At 41.8% G+C, this 25,204-nt stretch overlaps 1 protein-coding gene across 3 annotated transcripts in view; it reads right to left on the bottom strand.

Annotated features, from left to right (window-relative positions):
• rnf144aa (ring finger protein 144aa) overlaps positions 1–25,204 on the bottom strand; it is a 45,923-nt gene that overhangs the window by 8,264 nt on the left and 12,455 nt on the right. For 2 of the 3 annotated variants that reach the window (XM_072689641.1, XM_072689642.1), the window contains exons 3-7: positions 16,162–16,318; positions 14,132–14,236; positions 9,547–9,607; positions 4,173–4,383; positions 2,710–2,857 (exon numbers count right to left, since the gene is read on the bottom strand). In XM_072689641.1, coding sequence (XP_072545742.1) covers positions 2,710–2,857; positions 4,173–4,383; positions 9,547–9,607; positions 14,132–14,236; positions 16,162–16,296 — 660 coding nt within the window. In that variant the 5' untranslated portion in view covers positions 16,297–16,318. Of the gene's footprint in view, positions 1–2,709; positions 2,858–4,172; positions 4,384–9,546; positions 9,608–14,131; positions 14,237–16,161; positions 16,319–19,964; positions 20,020–25,204 lie in introns of those variants that run through there. The other variant, XM_072689643.1, reaches the window with a different exon arrangement.

Here is a 25,204-nt window from a genome sequence, read left to right as displayed (position 1 = left end):
TAACAACACAATGAAATGGGCAAGTCAGAGTCCTGACCTAAACCATATCACGATGCTGGGTCGTGACTCCACAAATGTGCTTAATAAAAGACATGAACAGTACAACGGTTTATGTGTAATTAGTTTAGTCAGATTGTGTTTGTCTTTAATTTGTCTATAAATCCAGGTAACAAGGATCACTTGCAATTCTTGCAACTGCACTACTAGGTTTTTTAGAATTACTGTAGTATCTTAAAACAATGAGAACAGTTGCGTTTGATGTAAAGCACCACTCTTACATAACATCCTTGATGCTCTGCCAGAGATAATCTCCTCAACCCAACTTCAGGGACAAAGATCTGGGTTGAATATGGGGGAGTGTGTTCAACGTTTACAGAGAAGATAATTTAAGCTTGTCTTCATTCACAACATGTGGATATTGTTCTGGTTTTAATAGCACTTTCTTATGGTTGTTGGTATTCTGTGGGTTTAATTAGTGACTTCATTCTGGTGCTGAAACCAGGCAGCCAGGCAGCCAAGTCAAAGTCCAGCTATTACAGCCATAAAACATTATACTACTTGGCTAATACATAGTCTGGATCATGCTTTAACAACAACTCAGTTGACTTGAATTTGCATACTATGAATGGTATAAATTGAACAATATGAAAGACTAGTGGAGAGCCTGCCAAGACATGAAAGCTGTGGTTGGCAGTCAAGGTTATTTTACCATGGTGATTTTTGAATGCTCTCAAGGTTCAAATATTAATACTGTGTTTAAATTTTAATAATAACGTAGCATTATAACAGTTCTAGCAGTTGTTTTTGAGCAGTTGTCATTTCTGCAAATAAATGCTCTAAATAGCAATATTGTTTTACTGAATTTAGGGAAAACATTGTCCATGGTTTATGAAATACAGAGCAAATGTTAATTGCCTATAAATCTATAAATAGTAAAATCAGAGAAACTGATAATATATATATATATATACAGTGAGTCCAAGAAGTATTTGATCCCTTGCTGATTTTCTTCGTTGGCCCACTAATAAAGACATGATCATTCTATACTTTTAATGGTAGATGTATTCTTACATGGAGAGACAGAATATTAAAAAGAAAATCCAGAAAATAAATCTAAGGAATATATATTAATTGATTTGTATTTCATGGAGTGAAATAAGTATTTGATCCCTTAGTATTCATTAGCAGTTCTGGCTTTTACAGACCAGTTAGACACTCCCAATCAACTTGTTACCTGACCTGAAGCCACCTGTTCTCACTAATCACTTGTGTGAAAAACACCTGTCCACAGAATCAGACAGATCACACAGATTTCAAGTCTCCAACATGGGTAAAACCAAAGAGCTGTCACAGGACCTCAGAGTCAGAATTGTTGACCTTCACAAAGCTGGAATGGGCTACAAAAAGATTAGTAAGGTGTTGGATGTGAAAGTAACAACTATTGGTGCAATTATCAGAAAGTTTAAAGAGTATAACATGACAATCAACAGACCTCGGCCCGGTGCTCCAAAGAAGATTTCGCCTCGTGGGGTGGCAATGATGCTGAGAACAGTCAGAAATCGTCCTGCAACCACTCGGCAGGAGTTAGCAAATGACCTGAAGGCAGCTGGGACCACAGTTTGCAAGGAAACAATTGGCAACACTTTGCGCAACAATGGATTCACATCCTGCAGTGCCCGAAAGGTACCCCTGCTGAAGAGAGCACATGTGGAGGCGCGCCTCAAGTATGCCAATGATCATTTGAAAGATGAACCAAGTTATTGGGAGAAGGTTTTGTGGTCAGACGAGACCAAAATTGAACTTTTTGGCCTCAACTCCACCCGCCATGTGTGGAGGAAGAAAAATGCTGCCTATGACCCCAAGAACACTGTGCCCACCGTCAAGCATGGAGGTGGAAGCATAATGTTTTGGGGGTGTTTCTCTGCCAAGGGTACAGGGCTACTTCACCGCATCACTGGGAAGATGGATGGAGCCATGTACCGCACAATCCTGAGGGACAACCTCCTCCCCTCTGCCAGGGATCTGAAAATGGGCCGTGGTTGGGTCTTCCAACATGATAACGACCCTAAACATACAGCAAAGGCAACAAAGGATTGGCTCAAGAAAAATCACATTAAGGTCATGGAGTGGCCCAGCCAGTCGCCAGACCTCAATCCGATCGAAAATCTATGGAGGGAGCTGAAGGTCAGAGTTGCCAAGCGACAGCCCACCAACCTTCATGATTTAGAGAGGATCTGCAAAGAAGAGTGGGCCAAAATTCCCCCTGGTGTGTGTGCTAAACTTGTGGTTAACTACAACAAACGTCTCACCGCTGTGCTTGCAAACAAAGGCTTTGCCACTAAGTATTGAGTGTGTTTGGCAAGAGGGATCAAATACTTATTTTCCTCATTGAAATACAAATTAATTAAAATATATTCTTTAAAATTATATTCTGGATTTTTGTCTTGATATTCTGTCTCTCCATGTTAGAATATATCTACCATTAAAAGTGCAGAAGGATAGTGTCTTTATTAGTGGGCAAACAAAGAAAATCAGCAAGGGATCAAATACTTCTTGGACTCACTGTATATATATATATATATATATATATATATATATATAAAATGTACAGAGATGCACTGTTGGTCAGGTGGTTCATATGTAGGAGAAATGTAGTAATAGGAGACAGATACATTTTACATATAGATAGTTATACATGTTAGCACTTACGTCCAGAGACTCCAGGCAGTACCAGCAAAAGGCATGCTTGCAGTTCTTACACATCATCTGGGCACAGCCTTCATCTCTCTCAATGTACACTTTACATTTGGGACAGCGCTTGATAGGAGCATCATCCTCATCACTCTTAAAGAAAGAACTGTGTAAAAAACAGAGAGAAATACAGAGAGAGAAATACAAAGAGAAAGAGAGAGAGAGAGAGAGAGAGAGAGACACATGTTTAATAGGTTTCTTAAAGTGTAGATGCAGAAAAAGAAACAGTAAACATCTCTTTGTCTCGTTAAGTTTACTGGACAATTCTAGCGTCTGTCCATCTGTTAATAGTTTTGGGTTCACAACTGTGCCACAGCTTTAGCTACCATGTAACAGCCAGTCTACAGGGTCCATGTAGCTGACAGATACAAGTCAATACATCTCCAGGACTATTCTCACACAGCTCTAATCTGGTCACATTTACTGCAGAGTCAGTTAAAGGTTCTGCAGACAACCCACATTTCACCACAATTCACCTGGCTTGGTCTGAAGCAAAAGGTTCAGGGTTTGAGTATTACCTGCCCTTGATTAAGACAGATGAAGGCATGTCTACATCCATCCATCCATCCTCCCATCCAAGGGAGGAGGCTAGGTAAACATTGGCTTCTAAGGGCCCAATCAAAGATACCTTGCTTAAACTAAAGACTAAAACATCTTCAAAATACAGATGCGAGCAGCAAAGTTCAAGCCCTTTGAGCATAATGAGGTTTAACATGCTGATGTGGATCCTTGTTTGCACAACAGCTGTTGGCAGTTGTTTATGGACTTGCAAAGCTGTTTAGCTCTTAGAACTAAACCATTTGCATACGCAATAAGACCAGATTCACACAACCGAAGCCTCAGTGAGGCCTAAAGAACCAACTTGTTCCTTTTTTACAGACAGAGGATGGATGATAGGAAGCAAGAGTTTACCATTTATCATAACTGTTTAGAATCCATCTCTGAAGATGATATACGCTGAACTTAATAAATCTTTTAAGTAAAAGATGTAGTGATATAAAGTCAATATACAAGGCAAATGGTTCCATTTCTGGTGGAATGTGTATCTGGAAAGTTGTTAAACTGGCTCACTTGTGTGAGAATCAGACAAAAATCCAAGGACTAGTTTGCAAAGTAGGTTTTGTATATTATGCAAAAAGTCATCATAGCTAAATGGTTTCAATTGCAAATCAGTTTTTTAAAGTGATCCAAGGAATAACCTAAAAAACGAATTCTGGCTGTACACCTTAATGTTAAATGAGTACCGGGATAGGTTATTACTGGTTGACCAAGTAGACTTACGGTTTCGGTACTTATTAGCTACATTAGTCCTGTAGCCTCAGTCTAAAACTAAACAAGCAAACTTCAGACTTCAAATGAGATCTGGAGTAAAGGGAAAACTGCCAAACTAATCCATTAAAAATAAGAGGCGGAGACGGTACCTGGTCTCCCCTGGCAGGAAGGCGGTGATTGGGGGGTTCTCCTGGCAGTCCTGGTCCGGGTGCCAGCTGGCCTTGCAGGCTGAGCAAAACTCCAGGGTGCAGTTGCCGCAGCGGACCAGCTGCGGTCGGGTAGCGTCCGCCTCTTTCAGCTGGCAAACAGCCTGGCACGATGACGATGGGCACCATGTCCGGCAAGGGTCGAGAAGCACCTCTGTGTGGGGACAGAAGGAGAAGACAGGGTCACGCATGTGCGTACAGTTGTGTAGACATTCTGCCCAGCTACATATATATAGTACAGTACTGGTTGAAAGTTTGGATATGCATGCTTTTACACACACTTTGATCTAAGAGTTTATAGTTAAACGCTCAAATGTTTGAGAGGGACGTAAATAATGAAGGAAAAGCATAACAATGTTAATATCAGCATCCTTTGTGGCTCAGAATAGTACCAATTGTACCAAATAGCACTACTAGCAATAGCAATACCAAATCTGCATCAATAAAAGTGAGGGTGTGCTACTTGACTTAAACTGCAGAAAAAAGATCATGGCAAGTGAAACCATTTTTAATCAAGCTGACATATTGAATATTACTCATTTTGAGATTTGTTGAGGTGCAATATGGAATTTACAAATCCACTCATTACGCAGCAACCAGCTGTTTATCCGATCAGCTACTTTTCCCTGTGCTGTGCTAAAGACGACTGCCTCGAAATTCACCATTTTACAAGCCATCATGCATTTCTTTAAACTTGGGGGAAGACAAGAGCTTCAGCAGTCCATGCTGACGAAAAAACATGCATGAGGGGGGGTTTTGGTCTCCAATGCATCCTAGACCACCTCCTGAAGTGGTTTGAGAGATCAGATATATATGTGGCTTGGCCTTACCCAGACTTATCCAAGTGACCAGGTGTAAACAGGGTCTCTGGTTGCCTTTCTTACACTCTAAGGGAGCACAGAATACCACTAAACAAGTTGTGTTAGCTCTGATGTATTAGGTGCTAATGAGCACCTGTGCACAGAGACGGTCAACTGTAGTGAGCCTTCAGCAATGTGCATTCTGGAGTTACAGTGACAGTCTAAGCTGAACTCCCGGAATGCACTGCAGTCCTACTATTCTACCAGCCTTGCTCAATCTTAACGTTCTCACACTGGCTAAGTGGGGCCAGCCACAAGCATGAAGTTTGCTTTCACAATGGCTGTCTACTGACAGCTATCTCCAGACATGCTGCTCAGCCTGGGGTGAGATGGCATGTTTGCTCCCCACTCTCTCCCACCCACACATCAATGCATTAGACAAATGCATTAGGCGGTGCACAATTCCACAGGCAGTCCTGGCTCTGTTTTCTGGGTATGCAGGAATGTAACACAATTCTGCTCCAGCGCTCAGGAACACTGATGAACTAGATGAACGCCTTTTAATCGGGCCAGATCTCTCTCCCTCTCGCTCTTCCTCTCTCTCTCTCTCTTGTCTGACTCATTTATGAGGAGAACAGTCATGGTGGCTCTCGCATGTGGGTGCGAGGACCTTCAAGGCAGACGCTCAGCCCTGTGAGAAAGACTGGCTCTCACCACACCACTTTCACTGTGTGGGAATAAGTGCCACACAAACACATCACACTTTCTTCTCCTCCTCTCTCCTCCTTTCGCTCATAAATGGGAGGAAAAGCAATTAGCTTAGATTTATGTGTGCTTCAGCTGAAGCCGCTAAAGATCCAGTCACGAAGCCTAGACATCACCAGCTGTTCTATGAGGCACAGAGGTGCTCTTTAAAAAGGTATGATTTGCTGGAAAAAAAAAAAAATACATAAGTGTCTCGTTTACCCCAAATGTAGCTGATCAGTTAAACTCTTCAGTTTTGCACTGGAGCTCCACAGCTAAACTGGCTAGGCTCAACCTGGTCTTAGCCACCACTCCACCCACACCTAAACGTAACGTCTGATATCCACAGATGTGAAGTTGTGCGTCACTCAGTGGTCGCTGGCATATTAAGAACTGAGCTAGATTTCTCTACCACAGAAATTGAATGTAATTCAATTACGTAAATTTGCTGCCGTTCCGCCCTGTGGCAAACAAATTAGATGTTTGTCCCTCCCCCTGTGTTCCACTGTGTTGGATCGTCAGAATTGACCCCCTTTCAGACATTTACGGTAACTCAGAACTTTCCTGGAAGTTACCCAAAGAAGCTGTATGTTCACAAAAGGTCCGACTCAGTTGTACTGGACATTACCCAAACTTTGTCCTGCCAGCTCTCCTAGTACAAAGTCTGGGTGAGTCTGAGTGAAAATAGAGCAAGTCATTTCCTAGAGAAGTAGGAATGTTGATGAGATCATTATGGATAACTCGGTAGCCTTGTTCCTCATTTTCGATGTGCTGTAAACAAAGCGCTGCTATTTTCGCAGCAGAAAATCTCTGGCCGTACGCTACAAATTTTAGTCAGCAGTATCAAACTGCAGCATGCACTGGACATTCTGACAATATCAGCGCCCATCCCCCCAAGACCATGCCAAAAAAGTGGGCTGTGACTGGTCGTTTTGCATGTTAGTCAAATGGCCTCTTCCTGAGAAAGTCCTTCTTGACCACATTCTACACAGAGGTGGTTCGTGGCCTAGTGATGAACAGTACCAAACTTTCAGAGGCTAGAAAGAAGGCTGGCTATAAGCTTATGCTAAATTGCAGGCCTAAGACTTGCAGACTTAAGGGTTGCTTCAAACTACATTATATGACACATTCTATGGACTATAATGGACAAATGCACATAGCATAGCTACAAATAGAAGAAGCAGCCATCCTGAAGATGGAATACGTTTGTGCAGATCAGTTTACTACACAGTCTCAGAAACTGCATGACCACATCTTTGGACACCAAGCACTTGAACCAAGCAATTTTGCCTAAGGGCATAACGCTGTAAATGCGATGCATCACTGGACTATTCCTTTAAATAAAAGGCTAAATGCTACCTTTATGAATAAGAAATGACATTCACATCATCCAGCTGGGTTTAATTTGGCCACGTTTCTCATAAATTCCAGTTTCAGATGAATCATACTCAACCCCAGATCACCCTCTGGAAACAAAACCAATGCTATTGATCGGACGGGCTCCTGTGATTCAGCATTAATGGAGGTGTGTGAGTGAAAGGCTGGCACGTGGTCCTGGATGACATTGATACAAGGAGGCAGATGGCAGGCTGCATGTGTGTGTGTGAGCCATGCACCAGTGAAAGAGACTGCTCTCAGCCAACGTGACCTCCGCCGGTTGCACGTGCAATGACACTAGCCCACCGCATCTCCCTCCCACTCGCAGACACGCGCTGACCTGCTCACATATTCGATGCAGTCAGAGAGAGACAGGTGGAGAGCCAAGTGTGATGCACTCGTACAGTCCACTGCTGGACTACAGAGGTAACCCACTGCTTTCAACAGAATCCCTATATAGTATAGAATATATCTAATGACATATTACACTTCTCTATTAAATGTATCTTCACATTTGAAGACTGATTATTCATGTTTTTCCTCAAACCTTTCTGTGCAGGTTTCTATAAATTTCTATAATTCAACTCATTGGCTGCATGTTCATTGGACCCTCATGATGGGTCATACTGTGCGCTTACAACATTTACATTTACATTTATGGCATTTAGCAGACGCTCTTATCCAGAGCGACTTACAAGGTTACTCGTATTACAGAGGTGGGCCAATGTAGTGTTAGGAGTCTTATTGTCTTATTGGTGTAGCGCAGCATAGTCACCCAGACTGGGAATCGAACCCTGGTCTCCCACATGGTGTTGTTGTAATGCAATGGTAGGTGGTGGTGTTATCTGTTGCGCCACACCAACCAGCTTACAAAATCATTAGTGTAGCCTGTTTAAATGCACCTTCACTGTTGCCATGTCTCAGTTGATTTTATTTGAGGTCTCAAGACTGGTTAGCAAAATGAGCTCCACTAAGCAACTGTCTAATGATCTTACAACTAAAGGAATCGATGCCCACAAAGCAGGGAAGGTCATAAGAAGCTTGCAGTTTCTACAGTGTGGAATGTTAGGAAATGGCAGTTCAGGGGAAATGTAGAGGTTAGGTTACAATCTAGAAGACCAAGAAAACTCTTGGAGAGAACCGCTCATATGCTGGTAGGAGAGGGAAACCAAAACCCCTAAATAAATGCCTAGAACCCGCATGAAGGCTTAGCTGAGTCAAGAGGGTGGTGCACTGGTCCCTGTGAACCACTGCTTGCACAAATCTAATATTTGTGGAAGAGTTATAATAAGAAAATCTTACTTGTGACCTTGTTTAGGGTGTCCAAACTTGCATGCACTGCTCTTTTGAGGTCTATCCACAGGGTTTCAATGATGTTTAGGTCAGGGGGCTGTGAGGGTCATGTGAAAACCTTCAGCTTGCACCTCTTAAGACCATACATGAGGTGTAATGTTTGCTACTAGAATTTTCTGGAATTGAACTGGACCCATTCTTTCAGTAAATTGTTCCCCGTGGTAATGTTCTTTCTGGTCTCTTCTGATGATGATGATAATTCCATGAAGCTCTTATTTGCGCAGGTTATACAGTGGAACAATGCAGCACCACTCCAGAATCTGCCTAATTTTCCTGCAGATATTTTGCAGTCAAATAAGTAATTCTCATTTTTTATCTCCACCTCCAACTCCATGCAGACTTTGGTATCTCACAATTTGTCAAAGCACACCAACTAGTATATTTGGTTAGTTAGTCTTATGTTAACCTTTTTTCTTGTTGTGGGAACTGTTATGCTAGCTAAATGCTGCTCTTAAACTGTTTTTGCAGTCTAAACCAGGGCGGCCCAAAGCAGGCCACACTTGGTCCCATTTGGCCTGGACAGAAAGCTATCCTCCACTCCACCAACTCACTCAACGAGAGAACATACTTCTTTGTATTCCAAACACCTTCTTTACCTCTGCTTTTCTGTCTATTTTCCTTATAACATAGCATTAAGCATTTTAGTGTTTTGTATATTTGCCTTCTTACCCCTCAGCCTACCACCCTTATCTTACTTTTGCCCCTCCAAAACAAATTATTTAGGCATCCCAGGTCTAGATTTCTCTGCTCAGTGTTTTCAAAGGTAACATGGTGTGATGTAAGGACTTTCTAAGAACCTTTACAGCCTTTTGCAAACAAATTCCAAAAAATGGAAAATGGCTAAATTCCTTAATTTAACAGCATTAATATGATCATCCAAACACTGTACTTACACCACATACTCACATTGCTTCTACCATTTTAACGGCTTGTGTGCTGTACTTTTCCATTATCCTCAAATGACATCTGCTTGTGTTTTAGGGACTGCATTTTCATACTATGTTTGTTCCAACGGGCACAACAGCGAGGCTCTTCACGCTCACCTTTTTCAAACTGAAGCTTCCTGTATCTCTGCATGATCTCTGACGCCACCATGCACTCAATCTGTGAGACAGAGAGAAGGTAGGTAACAAACAGAAGTTCGCTGATGAAGCAAAGACGCTACACGGCAACAAACAGAGGCCCTGCACTCAAACACAGAAGGGCATATGGCAAGGTTAGTAAACCACATGGGTAGATATACAAAGACACATATGCATCCTGCCTTCATGACACACTGTTGGGTTTGAGAGCAGGACTGCACAGACAGAGCTTCATTGTAAGCAAATCAGGAATCCCCCCACCACCCACCCCCACACACACACACACACACAGACAGAGACTTAGCCCAAAGCACGGAGGGCTCTGCCCTCAGAATGACCTCAGTACGAAAGCATGTAGGCTGAGCAGACCATCCACTGTGTGAAACAGTCAACACTGTCTAATGCTGAAGTTCTCAGTGCTAATGCTGGCCAATGGTCAGTTTTTGCCTTTCAGATTTTACTGCAGTCAACAAGAGCAGACTCTAGATTAGTATGTTCAAGTATGGCTATAAAATGTATTGCCTACTAATAGTTACCACACCTTTGTTAGGACATGACTAATATCACAATCTGTAAAATAAGCAAATGTGGACACATGAGATTGAGATACATACATCTCAGATGTTCCAGAGGAATGTTCTGTAAATCATGAATGAAAACATTCATGTGACCCTAGAGAACATAACTTGTTTTAGTCAAAATAATGCAGCCCACATCAATAAACCAAGCTACATTAAGGGCTTTCCAATGCGTTAAATCTCATAGCCCTAGTGCAGACCACAACTTCAATTAAAGAATCAATTGTGGGTTGAGGAGTAAAAGCAAAGCTGTGAGGAGAAGCAAATCTGAGAAGATGGAAGGAATTCTGAGTGGCTCTTGCTTTATATTAGATGGCTCTGGACAGAGGTGGGCTATATGACAACATCTGATCAAATTGTGATTCTTTTTGCGGATATCATCTGTAGTTAAGGAACACTGTTCAAACTTTTTATTACAAAGAGCATAATTAGTCCTGTTCAACTGCATGACAAATTCCAAAATTCAAATAAAACTCATTGTTACTGTGTTGCAGATTTGCTGGTAAGTTTGGGATCATTGTCCTGTTGCATGACCCAATTTCAGCCAGGCTTTAACTATTGAATAGATGAACTCACATTTGACTCTAGAATACTTTGGTAAACAGATAAGTTCATGGTCAACTCAATGACTGCAAGGTGCCATTTCCTGTGGCTCCACCACCATGTTTGACTGTTGGTATGATGTGTTTGTGCAGATATGCTGGGTTGGGTTTTAGACAAATGTGGCATTATGTGCATTATGGCCAAAGATATCCATGAGATACGTCTCATCTGTCTAAAGAACATTGTTCCAGAAGTCTGTTCAGATGCAAATTGAAGCTGTGCTGCCATGTTCTTTTTAGAAAGCAGAGGCTTTCTTCTAGCAAACCTTCCAAACAAGCCACACTTGTCTTTTTGTAATTGTATTGTTATGAACTTAAACATTTAACATGCTAATTAAGGCCTAAACTCAATCTAAACTCTTGTTTTTTTTTGCAATTAGGGCAGTGGTGGCTCAGCGGTTAGAGCGCCGGGATATCGATAACAGGGTTGTGGGTTCGATTCCCGGGCTTGGCAAGCTGCCACTGTTGGGCCCTTGAGCAAGGCCCTTTACCCTCTCTGCTCCCCGGGCGCTGGAGTTGGCTGCCCACCGCTCTGGGTGTGTGTGTGTACCCACTGCCCCTAACACATGTGTGTGTGTGAGTGTGTGTTCACTACCAGATGGGTTAAATGCAGAGGACACATTTCGCTGTACAGTGTACACTGTACAGTGACAAATACGTGCACCTTTACCTTTTAAACATTGGGTCTGACCTTGGGGTGAATTTGCTGGGATGTCACATGATGTATCTGGCCAGCAATTTCACTTCAGATATATGAAATTCATATAGTCAGTTGTGCTACTTGTATCCTTGTGATATATGAATGCTTTATAAGCAATGCATAGCGATGTTAGTCATATATTTAGGGTGGACTGGCACTGGTTTTTGGGGCTACAGGAAGATAACGAATCAGCTACTCCGGGTCTACAGCTACAGCGGGTCACTGTTCAAGTGGCCTTGAGGTTGTGGGCTAGCTCATCTCGAAGATACCAGGTGTGGGAAGTCTCAGTTGACCATTTATAAGGTCCCTTCCTTGTCATTAATTATGCATACATGTTAATACTCTCACGTTCTTCTCACAATTACATTTTGCCAAAGAACTGTAACATCCTTGTTCTCTGTAAGCCAAGACTTAACAGCAGCTCAATATCAAAATACTTAAAGTTATGTATTTTTGACTCCAACTGAACTCTTTCTGAACATATCTTTTTTTAATAATAGTCTTGTTGTGTTGGTTGTGAACAAGGGTAATATGATACCAAATGTCAGTTCATTTCAGTTCTCAAGGTCTCGAGACATTTTAAATGTGTCCAGAATGATGAATGAATCTGTAAAAGATTATAAAATTTTTGAGAAAGCTGTAGAAAATGTTTAAATAAAATGAATGATAATAAATAACTGATTGTATTTTAACAGAGGAGATAAAATCAAATGCAGTATATAATTTAAGTCAAAGTAATACTCTTAAAACATTTAGGCTTTGGATAATAGTTTATATTTACTGAATATTTAAATCCACTGTTCAACTTACTATTGCATATAAAATAGCAAGAACATCAGTATGGCAAGTTATTTCAACAATTTGAACAGCAGTTTACATCAGGTTTTAGAAATAGAACTAGACCCGTTTGGTAAATCTGGATTGTGGGAAGAGCCCCAGCAGAAATATCAACTTGTCCTCTTAAGGTTTTAACAGAATTGTGCTGCAGTGTCACATCAAAGGAAAAAGATGTGGCGGAGGTAACCAAGTATGCACAATGAGAGCTGGGACTGAGCCTGCTGAAATATTCATTAAATGAACTCGAACAGCACCACCCCATAATTCACTGTTACCCAGCTGGGCTCTGACTCCACAAAGTGGTTTAAGATCAGTGCTAAAGATGACCAGAAAAATAAAGCTAAGCATAAGGACGCTTTAATAATGGACTCAAACCACTTGTTCATAGCAAAGCTTTCCTAGAACTCAGGCTCCAGCTCCAGCTGTGTAACACTGAATTATGGGTAGGGTAGTTTAAGCTCATCATAAAAGGGGCACATATCCTTTATTTCAGCAGACCTCCACTGTCTATTATCATCACATATACTCACACATTCTCCCAAAGCATTTCTTTCATGGAGTTTCATCTTCAGTTCCAAAATCTGAAGCCGTTCGTAAAAAAATTAATGTGCACTGAATAATGAATTTTAGGTCACTACTGTATTAATGTGCCAAGTCATTAAAGCAATTAAACTGTTACTGTTGTTCATGGCATAGTTTTTTATTGTTATGTTGCTAAAAACTACAGTTGCTGGTTACTAATACTCTCAAAACAGCCTTTGTCTTGAGTCTTTGTGGCATGGATTCTATAGTCATCCCAAAAGGGGTTCTATTGGATTGAGATCTGGTGACTGGGAAGGCCCCTGAAGAACACTGAACTTATTGTGATGTTCATCAAAACAGAAGTTAGATGACATCTGCTTTGTGACTTGGTGCTTTTTCATGCTGGAAGTAGCTGATAGAAGAACAAACTGTGGTCATGAAGGGATGCACAGCACAGCAACAATACAGGCCTCTGTGGAGGTCATGTGGAGTCCCGACCATTAAAGAACAGAGTAAAAGGAGGTTAACAAAGTAGGCAGAGAAACTATAGAAACTATAGAACTACAAAGTGCTCCTATATGGTATGTGAAGCTAATATAATGGACAGAGAGCACAGTAACAAGCAGGTGGTGGTAATGAAGTGGCTGGTGGGTGTATGCTGGTATACAATAAGCCAAAAATAATACATTAATAAGTCACTTGAATGTTTATATGTTACACTGACATGACCACGGTCAACTCCCCAAGAGTAATGTAGAAGAGAAAAGAGACGAGGAGGTGGCAGAATATAAATTTGTCCCAATGAATATGATCATGTATAGGGAATCTATTAGCTAGGAGGGTGGAGTTTGAGGAATAACTTTCTCCCAACCTTCAGTAACTGCATGACTATTTTATGCTCCCTGGAGAAGTTGGAGAAGTTCACAGTTAAGTATGACTGAAGAGGAGCCAGCAGTGCTCAAAAGCAACATCTCCAGCAGAAAGCCCAATATTCTGGGCAATAAATCTTTAGCTTTTGCTCTGAGGTGAAAATATTTTTGGGAAGACAAGTGGGAGTAGTGTCTTCCGCTACCACATGGCCAAGACTGAAGCTGGGTGTCTGCCATGCAGGATTTCTGAGCAACAAAAATAAATTTTTTAATCTTGGACTGGCAAAACCTACTTGCTTGAAAAGAGCTCTGAGCTGATGCTAACGTGTGATTTCAGAAAAATAAAAAAAGGTTCTGACAACTGTGACTTTTAAAAATAATGAAATGAATAAATGAATCTAGGCTTGAGTGTTCAAAACAAAGGAATTGCTTTGTTACCTCATTTTCTTGTAAGTGCCCTCGTTTTGGACAGGCGGAATCCGGGCAGCTAATAGCGGTTTCAAGGCCTTCTTTGATGAGAAGTTCCACATACTGCTTCAGGCACTGCAAATAAAGGCAAATTAGACCTCCAACCTTAACTCGTGACAGTCTGACATCCAAAGAATTTGCCCTAGCTTGAAATCCTACATTCTTGAAAATACGGGTGTTTCAAATGGTTCTTTGAGCGATGCTATAGAAGACCTACTGTTGGTTCAATTAACAACAACATGGTCATGTAATAGTTCTTCACCAGTTTAAAGGTTCCTTACACACTTCTATTACTAATAACGTGTTTCTTAATGGAACCAAAAGTAGTTCTTCTATGGCATCGCTCAAAGAACAGGTCATCTGAGCACATTCAAATTAATACCACATTAGAAAAGTATCCACAGTGAATAGACTGTAATCGTATTGTACAATATTATGTGTATTGATTTTCACTTGGGATGCACAGACAATTATTTCTACAATAATTGCTCAGTTAGAACAATGCCAGCTTTTATTTCTCCCAGACTAACTGATCCAATAGAGCCATTTCTGGTTCCCAGAAAACGATACACAGCAACAGCATGCAAACAGACCAACAAATAGGCTATTACGCACCAACAGCACAATGACAGAAGTGTACAAGTCTATAAGTAATGCCTCATTATCTTCGGAGCAGATATATAATTTATCCATTTTTGCTTTGCTGTCCAACCACCTCTCTTATTATCTATGTTCGTAAAGAAAACTGGATTCCAGTCTTCTTCAGACAACATGTGGAATCTCTGCCTAAGAGAAACTCTTCTTCGCTGCTGCCATGAGAAACAAAAGACAGCTTGTCTCGGGTGAGCCCACACTACTGAACAAGGCTCTAAAGTGCATGAGAGGACAAATACCACACCCAGGGTAAAACTTTTCCTTGGCCAAGAATTCAGTTTTCCTGCCTTGAACTACACTACGGCAGAAGCAGAACCATGCAACTGATCTCAGATCAGTGCAAAAGGCCAAGCCTCACCAACAGTGTGCACCACAGGGGGCATGAGAGAACAGAAGCTGCTTCCAATGTTTATTCCTGGATACTGAATCACGCTCAGCCATGTTGGCATAACAAACAGTCCATTTGGACTGTAAATGTTGTTTCTGTCATAGCGAACAGTGCTGTTATACTTGGGCACACTTCAGAAAGAGCCAGAAGAAGTATTGCAGGCTGCAGTGCAGATATTTTAGGGGCTTATTTTGAGCACTAGCCTGCGAATTTAGCAAGAAAGCCTGAAGAAAACAAAAACAAAAGGTTCGATAGACCAGGAGTATTTTACAAAGCAGGATTTCTCCAGATAATTTAAGCCTAAAGTCAGGCCTCTCCATTATAAAATAAGCTGAAGGTCTTTTCTACTGGAGAGTCTTCCTATTTGATCTTTAGTTCGCTGGCTAACTGTGAAAGCCTGCTTTGTGAAACATCCCCCAGCATACCATATGACACAGCATCAGCCATAGGCAGGGCTGGTATTTGGGAATTGAGAGCTTGATGCGACTCCACACTAAAAGCGTTTTGCCTGTATCTATGTGGACACAAGGCAAGATATTCTGTGGAATGTCTATACAGTCATATAAGGCAACCTTCTATATAACAAATAGCTAGTTAATATATCTGACATTTTAAATATCAACATTTTTCCCCTGAAGATCAGGATTAGGATGTCAAGATCTATTGTAATTCAGATATATTCATAATATTTTTATGTGCTTAATTAATATTGTGCAGATTTTGGTTGTGTTTCCTGGAATTGTGAAAATGGAGTGAATCAATTTGCGGAATCACTTGATATAAGGACTTAATGCACCAGCGCAGCCCTCGCACTGCGGAGCCCTCGCCCTAGGCTTAATTAACATCCAGCCCTGTGAGACACACTTGTTCAGCTGACCCACCACTGATTTGACATGCTGCCATTCGTCCCTTCCTAAATGCTGAGCCTGCTGGAATTAGGAGATCAGCTCATACTCACCAGAGTGCAGAAGACACATTGGCACTGTGTGATGGTGGTCATCTGCTCCAGGGGGAACTCTCCTAGGCACAGCTTGCAGGAGACCAGCGGGTCCAGAGCCAGGTCCCAGGTGGGCCGGTACCGGGCTGTGGTCATGGCTGCTATACACACCGCAGAGCTGAAAAGCAGAATGACTACCGTTAGAAAGCGCCTCGCTTTTTAGAAAAAGGCTATTCGCACAGCTGAACTGATGCCGATTCAGAGAGGCAAGGGCTGCTGCCTTGAGGATAAGTGCTTCCGTAATGCACCGACGCTAACATCACAAACAAAAACACAGACACTCCAAATGTACATTAGTTTGGAAATGGGCTCCACTGTTTGTATGAGAGACGTCTAATGGATGCGATCGGTAAAGGGTCAAAGACGCTTAGCTGGAGGTTTATTATGCAAGCGACAGCAAGACACGAATTGCTTTCAAGAGTTCAAGTGTAATGGAATGACACGAGAGCCCGGCCCTAAAAACACTCAGCCAGTCAGCCAGTCAGGCCCACGCCACGGACTGAGAGGCGGAGAGGAAACGCTATTCAGCCGACTTCTGGTAGGACTCCTGTCTAAAAGAAAAAAAGGGCGCAGCAATTATACTTTGCCACTCTCCTCCCAATCTCCTCTGCAAATCAAGGGAAAAGGAGGAGGTGGTGTTGGTGGTGGAGGAGGATTATTTTTGGCAGGCGTCTCTCCGTGCTTTCCTGTTTCTTATTCTTGAGCGAGGGCTCCAGCACACAGGCTCGCTTGTGTCTGAAGTGTTTACAGGAAACACTCCTGTGAAAGTCAACGTCACCCAGCGCTGTCAAAACCGCTCCTCCGGCTGCTAAGCAACTGGAGGATGGTTGAAGGGACGTCGCGTTCCGCCGTCTTGGTGGGGTCGCACCTGCACCATGTTCTCTGCAGCACTCAGCTGGAGACTGAGAGAGCAGACGTCCTAGTTCATACCGCAGCTTTTACCTCATTTGTGAGGTAGGCCCGGCCCTTCAGCTGTAGAGGACAGGATGGTGAACACAGGCGCGACTGACCCGAAGGATGCTTTTGCCGGCTTCACTCTCAGAGACTTACGCTGGGAGACAGTGGGAGGCCTGCCAAAGGTGCTAAGAGCCACTTCAGACCAATCAGTGAGAGGAGCAGTAGTATCGACTACTGGGCAGGGACAGATAAATTGTATATGGCCAGCTCTAGATAAAGCTCTTGTGTTTGCTTATGAGCTTTTGCAGACACCCCGGTAAACTATAACGAGGGGGAAGAAAACTAAAATTGAATGACTTGCACTGTAAATACACAAGCAGAAGCTGGAGCAGAACGGGGTCTAATTATCTTGAGTGCTTCTCATACACCAAGCACGTTCACATTTAAGGCATTTGGCTGATGATCTTCTCCAGACTACCTTATATTTACCTCATGTTACAAAAATTAGGTGAATGTAGCCTCTGGAGTCTTTCCCAAAGGCTGGGGAATTAAGGATGAATGGTAACCATTATCATATCCAAAAGAGTAAATTTGGACACAATATGTCCAAATATTTGTGGACACCCCTTCAAATGAATGTATTCAGCTACTTTAAGGGAGTGTTTATTCTGGTCAGTTTTGGGTCGATTAAAACAAACCATGGTGCAGTTGCTCTGTTAGTGCGGTTCCTTAGAGCAAAATCTAGCACCAACCCTGCCCGCTTGCTCCACCAACGTCATGTTGGCTACGCCTGCTCTCCATCAGAAGTCAGGCTCCGTCCAGTGCTTTCTATTTAGCTTTAGTTTAGCGGGGCTGGATACACTTTTTTTTTTTCTTCCTTGATAAGCGGGTGTCCCAAAACTTTTGTCCATATAGTGTTAAAGCTGAAAAAAAACAACTCATCAGTTTAATATTCAGTGCTAATATGATGCACAAACATTATCTAACATCTACCCGATAAATCAGGTAGGAGTTTCTGTGCTTGCTTCTTTGGCGCCAACACAGCTTTCTAAGTGCACTAAAACACTCTGAAATTCCATCATCCCACTGCGTTCACACTGCAGGTTAAAGTGGCCCAAATCCAATCTTCATCTTAGCTTTGTGGACACAAGATCAAACCCCTTATTGCAGGCGCGTCCAATGCTATCCACAATGGGCTGGCACCGTTGCAGGTTTTCACAGCAGTAAAGTAGGAACCACTTGTTTGAAGACTGAGGTCGACTGATTAAATCCAGTGGAATCACTCTGGCTTGTGTGGATTGAAAACCTGCAGCCACACCAGCTCTTTGCAGATAAGACTGGACTGATCTTTTGCTTGGGTGCTCTCTAACTAAAGAAAGGCTCTTGAAAATCAAGCTTACTTAAGGTTAAGTGTAGACACTACTAAACACAAGTCAGTAAGGAGACCACTCTGCTATTCGCCCAAGTACTCTTGGAAGAGGTGGGTCTTCAGTCTGTGTTTGAAGACAGCAAGCGACTCGGCTGTTCTGACACCCAGGGGAAGTTTGTTCCACCACTTTGGTGCCAGGCCAGAAAAACACCTGGACGCTTGTCTTCCATGGATTTTGAGGGATGGCGGGTCGAGCCGAGCCGTACTTGAAGCTTGAAGGGCTCTTGGTGCAGATCGGCTTTTGACCATTGCCATCAAGTACGGAGGGGCTGGTCCTTTCTGGGCTTTGTAGGCCAGCATCAAGGTTTTGAATCTGATGCGGGAAGCAGCTACAGGAAGCCAGTGAAGAGAACGCAGCAGTGGAGTGACATGGCTGAATTTAGGAACGTTGAAGACTATCTGTGCCGCTGCATTCTGGATGAGTCGCAGAGGGAGACCAGCCAGAAGAGAGTTGCAGTAGTCAAGTCTTGAAGTGACGAGAGACTGAACCAGCACCTGGGCGACCTCTCTAGAGAGGAAGGGTCGAATTCTCCGGATGTTGTACAGGAGAAATCTGTATGACCGAGTTACATTTGCAACATGATTTGAGAGTGATAACTGAAAGTTAGAGCTTTAAGATCAAGACAATGGTAAAATGACTTGTAATAGATAGAATGGCATGTTTTCAAACAAAAAAAAAAACCTGGAACACCTAGACAAGACCCCAGTTTCACGGATCTTTATCCTTACGCTTGTCAAGAAATGCACTTGTACAGCTGTCCATGAGGGGAAGCTCAAAATGTGACTTGTATTTATGGCAGTGGTTTAAAAGTGAATTATCAGAACAAGCACAAAAATCTTATCTTTTGGTGTCTGCAATTTGTCCTCCAAGCTGATTTTGAGAGAACTCTACTAATCATAAAAGAATGCATAAGTTGGATGAGTGTGCTGGGTGGACTTGTCTTTTGCTCATACTGATCTATTCAGAATAATGTGAAATATAGGCCACATTAAGAAGACAATGTAAATGTCCAACCAACCAAAACAATCGAAATAGCCTACTTTTACCTGTATAGTGAATGTAGCCTACAAGATACAAGCCCCAAGCCCCAAGCCCCCACAGTTAGAAATACCGTAGCCCCGGTCACTAGGACAGCTCAATATACTGTTTCTTTAATGGTATTAGATATCGGCTTTTGCTACACAGATAATGCAGAAGGCTGCAGTATGCAAATAAGCCCACAAACCAATCACAGTTTTACTTTGTGCTGTATGTGTCTTGTCCAAACAGGTAATATGTGTGTGTGTGTGTGTGTGTGTGTGTTTTGATGAATCAAGGTATTGCATAATGCAAAATATACATATATGATTTATGTAAAAATCGTGCAAAATGTAATAATGTGACATTACTGCACTATAATTGCATTATTAGTATTTTCCCCATATCACACAGCCCTACCTAGCGCTGAGTCAAAACAGAGAGCCCAGACTTGATTTAGCATGCAGGGCTCGCAGTGTTACGTCATCTCTCAGTCTCTCCTCGTTCTGCCACATCCTGCCTCTCTCCTCCACTTCCATCCATCCCTGCCACGTTCCCTCTCAACCTTGGTTAGCAGCATTATCCGTCTCTCTGAACACTTCACAACACATTCTCACATGACTGCAGCTTCTTCACACATGCAGCTGAAGCTTGGGCAGTCAGAATTATAGAAAAATAAGTTGCAAACGATCAACAGTTTAGTGTTATTAAATGTTATCATCACCATAAGGTTTGGCTTAAATGTTATAAAAGTATATTTTCCACATATTCATTTTCATTTTTCAACCCCTGACTGCTGTTCCCCTGAATAGGAGTATACACTTTAAAGGGTTCTGTGAACACAACCATAGAAGTACCACTTTGGGTTGCATAAAAGAGCACTGTTTGTGAAAGAGACAAGTCTGTGAGTGTGAAGAACCGTGAAAGAGGTGGGTGAAAAGGTTGCTATCTAGTTTAAAGGTTCCTTTAGAGGTCAAAGCTCTTCCACAAAAACATGTTCTCAAACCAAATGCAGTTCTTTTATGGATAGAACCACAAAAAACAACAACAACAAAAAAAACAAACAAACAACAAAAAAAAACTTTTGTAGCTCCTTTATTTTTAGACTTTCTATTATACATTTCTATTAAAATGAGAATTTTCTTTGGCCCAGTAAACATAAGTATTTAATCACTGATGATTCATGATTCATGACTACAAATGAACACCTAATCATTCAATCATAAGCACGTCAAATAAACCAGTTCTCAGGGGCAACCAGGTGGTCCAGATTTTTGTTTACATCCAAGCTTACAATACACCTGAACCAAGCCATTTGAAAAGTTGGTACAGGTGTCAATAGGTTAGAGCTAACGGTGGGCTGTCTGGTGAGTGTCAAGGACTGCACAGCACTAGATTGGGCTAGTGGTGGTTGGGCTACATGATATTGGGGGGAAAAAAAACTGATATCAGAATATATTGTTGTTCTGTGATGTATACTGTAAAATTACTGTAAAAGTTATTTATTTTTTTTTTTTTACCAGATTTCTCCAGAAGTCTATAACTCAACATTTTAAGATATTAATATTGCACTCTGTATATCCAAGACTGGAGCAAGTTGTAGCATGACGTGAATGTGTAAAAATACACTGTGCAGTCCATTGCTCTGTTTCTAGACGTGTGTTGTGTGTTGGATTTTTTATTAATAAATTTTAATAATTCTGACATAAGTATTTCTGATGAGACCACAGCAGCACTGGTGGCTTTGAAAGTCCTACCACCCAGGGACACACTGCTTAACTGAACAATATGGGGCAAAAAAAAAAAAGGACAAAGAATCCCTCTTATTTGGCAAAGACTTTGGCCTATGGCTGGAAAGGGGAATTGTAATAACCCCAGTCTGGAGAAACAGGCCGTTAAAGAGCAGATTTCATTTCAGAAGCAGTGTGGTGCACTGCGAGATTGAGAGTTCAGTGTGCTGCATTATTTACAAGCAGACCTATTACACTCTGCAAGACATCAGCAACAACAAAAGTTCCAAAATGTCGAATGCCACAGGGAGACTTTTTTTTCCGCACATTTAAAGTCTAGTGCTGTATCAAATCACAGAGAGAGGAGAGAATGATCATTTATGTTGTGTTCATACTAGCTAGAAAACGAAATGCACCGTTGCAGTCTTTCACCAAAATGAAGCACGTCTCAGCAAAGCCATCAAAGCTACCCATTTTATAGGACGGAACTTATTCTATATCATCATGCTGATCTCTCAAAATCCTCCTAGTTAGTTATTTAGATGAAACTAGTCAGCCTCATCAAGAAAGCATACACAGCTCTCACATATACAAAACATGTGATCACCTTCAGACATGATTTTACTTAAATGTAAACTTAATTAAAAAATTGTGAAAAGTGCAAAAGTTTGGACACAGTGGCCAATAACAACCCCTTTGGTAAAGATCACAGCTTGCAAACACTTTCTGTAGCCAGCTAAAAGTCTTCCCATTCCGCTGCTGTCAGCCAAACCTGCCTACAGGTCCTTGGCTGTCATATGAGACTTTGTCTTCTCGTCAGCACATGAGCAGTTCTAGCTGAATGCATTCTTGATCTTCCAGATCTTGCCTTGACTTTCATATTTCCTCTTACCTGCCGTTTTCTACAAAATACACTTCGGACAACAGACTCTGTAAACTGGAAGCACTCTGATATATTTTACTAGCCTTCCCCTGCTTTGCAGGCCTTAATTAGCCTCAATTTTAGATCATATGGCAGTGCTTAGAGGGTCTAATGGTTGTTGAGTATTATTACAAGTTTGTCAGAGGGCAATTTCTAATGACAGAACCTATTTACACCTGGTCATGTAACTAGAATCGGAATTGCATCCCGGTCAGTCAGACTGAAATCCGAGCACTGTGTGGGGCAGAGTAAGCAAGTCCGCTCATTGTGCTGCATATATTACTGGTGTTTCGGTTGTACTGGAAGGAGTTCTGGTTGTCCAATGTGTCGAATATGTGCGAGATGAGTGTGTTTACACTGCTACAACTTGGCTCAAATGCGTCTCAGACCACCTCCTTAAGTGGTTTAAATGAGGTTTATGTGACTTGGCCTTATCTAGATATAATCCTGATACTCAAGAAGCATGAAGTGACCGGGAGTGAATGGGATCTAATGGGGTCTAACAAGTTTTGAGACTTGTCCAAATCTCTGCATGTGGCAATTATCAGTTTATTTTTTTCTCATTTGCAGGTTTTTTTTTCTGCAGAAGTTCACTTCATATCTCTTTAAAAATCAACAAAAGATGCAGTTTGAGATTAAGATTACTGGCTTCTTACGGAAGTGCGTGGGAAACCTGCAGAGACAAATGCATTCATGATGCATAGGTATGATGGAGCAATAAAACCTCCAGAACAGACTATCCCAGGTGTTCAAGGACACGTTGGTCTGAAACGTTATGACAGCAGCACCTCTTCACTAGTGACATTTTCACAACTGCACTTTTTAGTCTGGTTAAATCTGGCTTGCTAAATCAGTTTATTTACATCCTTGGCACAATTTGTCTGGGCAGGTGTGAATACAGTTATCACACTTGGATGCAGACCAAAAAAATAAAAAAATGCACGGAGACCCTTAAGAAGAGGTGGTCTCAATCCGGTCCCAAAAGAATTCTGAAGCGGTTCATTTGTGGTGGCAACATGACCTTAATCCAACCAAAACTATCAGGTGTATTCTGCAAAATTGAGCTAAACGGCCCCAATATCCAGGGTTTTACCCAATATATTGCCCGGATAATTACTACTGCTATGAACAAATGCCAGCTCTGCTGTTAAACTGCACTGAAATAAGCACTGGTCTGGAACACAGGACCTCCTTCCTCCCACGACATAAAGGTCTGACCAATAAGCAGAGAGACACCCCGAGAGAGACAACATCAAATGGCGTTTATCTGAATAATGCCTGTCAGAGACTGATGAAGGATGAAGGAAGACACAGCTTGATGTGGTCTTCCGCAATGTAGGCTAATCATATAATAGTTCTGATGATTGCATAAGATTCATTTCGTAAGCTTCCTTCAGCTGTTAAATTAAAACACTAACAACAGCTGCAAGGTCATTCAGAGAAGGCTACAGCAATACTAGGTTGTTACCGGAGCAACCAATTAGTCTCTAGTTTCAGGGATAGTGACAGCTCAGATGCATCCGAACATTAAAGCAGTCAAAGAAGCTTCACAGTCCACGGAAAGAGAAGTCCACCCGTGCGTCTCTCAACCACGAGGACCAGCAAAGCAGAACAAAGAGAGGGAAAGAATAGGCACCTAAGGTAGCCTTAACGGCCTAGAAACACATCCAACAGCACAGGCCTACTTATCATCCTCATTCTCAGCCTATATATAGACTCCTTGCTGGAAGTCCAATTAGAGGAGTTTTAAGTCTAATTAGTGTCATCTTCTCTCACTGGTCAATGCTTCCACTGGCCTGTGACGGCCTGCCAGTCTCCAAGTTGAAGATGAAATCAGCCTACTGAAATCTTTTCACCCTGATCCTCTTTAAACCCATACGCCACACTTCTAGAAGATCTCAAGGCCAACCTTGCTGCCTCATTTGTTGAACAGTTACAGAAAACTTTGAAAGCTTTGGTAGTCAATTATCAGCAGTGAAAAAGAACCGGATTTTGAAAGTTCTACCCTAATGCAAGGTGCTCAACTAGAGAGCCGCACTCCTACAGAGGTTCTCAGGAACTCCTGTATACTTAGGTAAAGAGTGTTTGATGAGGGTTTGGTGATTTGAGTAAGCTCTACAAGAAGGCAGCGATCCCAGTACAGAGTTGGACAACCGTGCCATAAATGTTCCACAGTTGGTTTTCTAGGTCAGCAATTTAGTGCTCTAAGCCAGTATTTCAAACATATTATCAGAGAATATTTGTGTGTCAGTATAAAAAACTTATTACTGTTTATATCACAGTCACTTTGTGGCATACTTTGCACCTGACAGTTCTTCTCTAAATTGAGTCCAACTTTCATGATTAAAGGGCCAATAAAAATGCTTGTAAATGACTTGGATTAAAAAGGTTCATGGAGTTAAATGAGCATTAATATCCACTGCTCCACAATGGTTCTGATGGCACTTTGTATAATGACACAACAGTCTTTGCTTAAAAAAAAAATTAAAAAAAGATGTATCTGTATCCACCACTTTCTCTAAATAGCTGATCTGTGAGTTAGGACTACAGCAACTCTGTGCGAAGCTTGTCGGCCACAGCCGCTGCAGTTCCTTGTTCAACCTCTAGATGCTTGCACAACTACAGAGACTTGAGGTCAACTATGCATGGCTGCTGCAGACAATCATTACTTTAGCATTGGACTCCGTCAGACTCCTACTCCCTCAGTCATGCTTTTTTTTTTTTTTTTTTTACCAGAACATATTTATAGAATGTGTAAAACGAATATGCTTCATGAAGGAAGCAAAGTAAAGACGTTTAACACCACACTCTGATATCCCTTTCGAGAGCTCAGAGCTCATCACTCAGCCCAGTACACAGAGTATCAGACATAGCAGAACTAACACCACTAACCCCATAAAACAGCAAACAGGATAGACCACATTTAACCATGACCAAAAGTACAGTAGTAACAGGTGGACAGCTAAAGCAATCGCATCTAAAGTGATTAAGAGTTTTAACACTAGATG

The sequence above is a fragment of the Salminus brasiliensis genome, chromosome 10 (genome assembly GCF_030463535.1).
Source record: "Salminus brasiliensis chromosome 10, fSalBra1.hap2, whole genome shotgun sequence".
NCBI classification, from domain to species: Eukaryota; Metazoa; Chordata; class Actinopteri; order Characiformes; family Bryconidae; genus Salminus; species Salminus brasiliensis.
The sequence above is the reverse complement of the archived record's forward strand: the minus strand, read 5'-3'. Positions and strand labels throughout refer to the sequence as shown.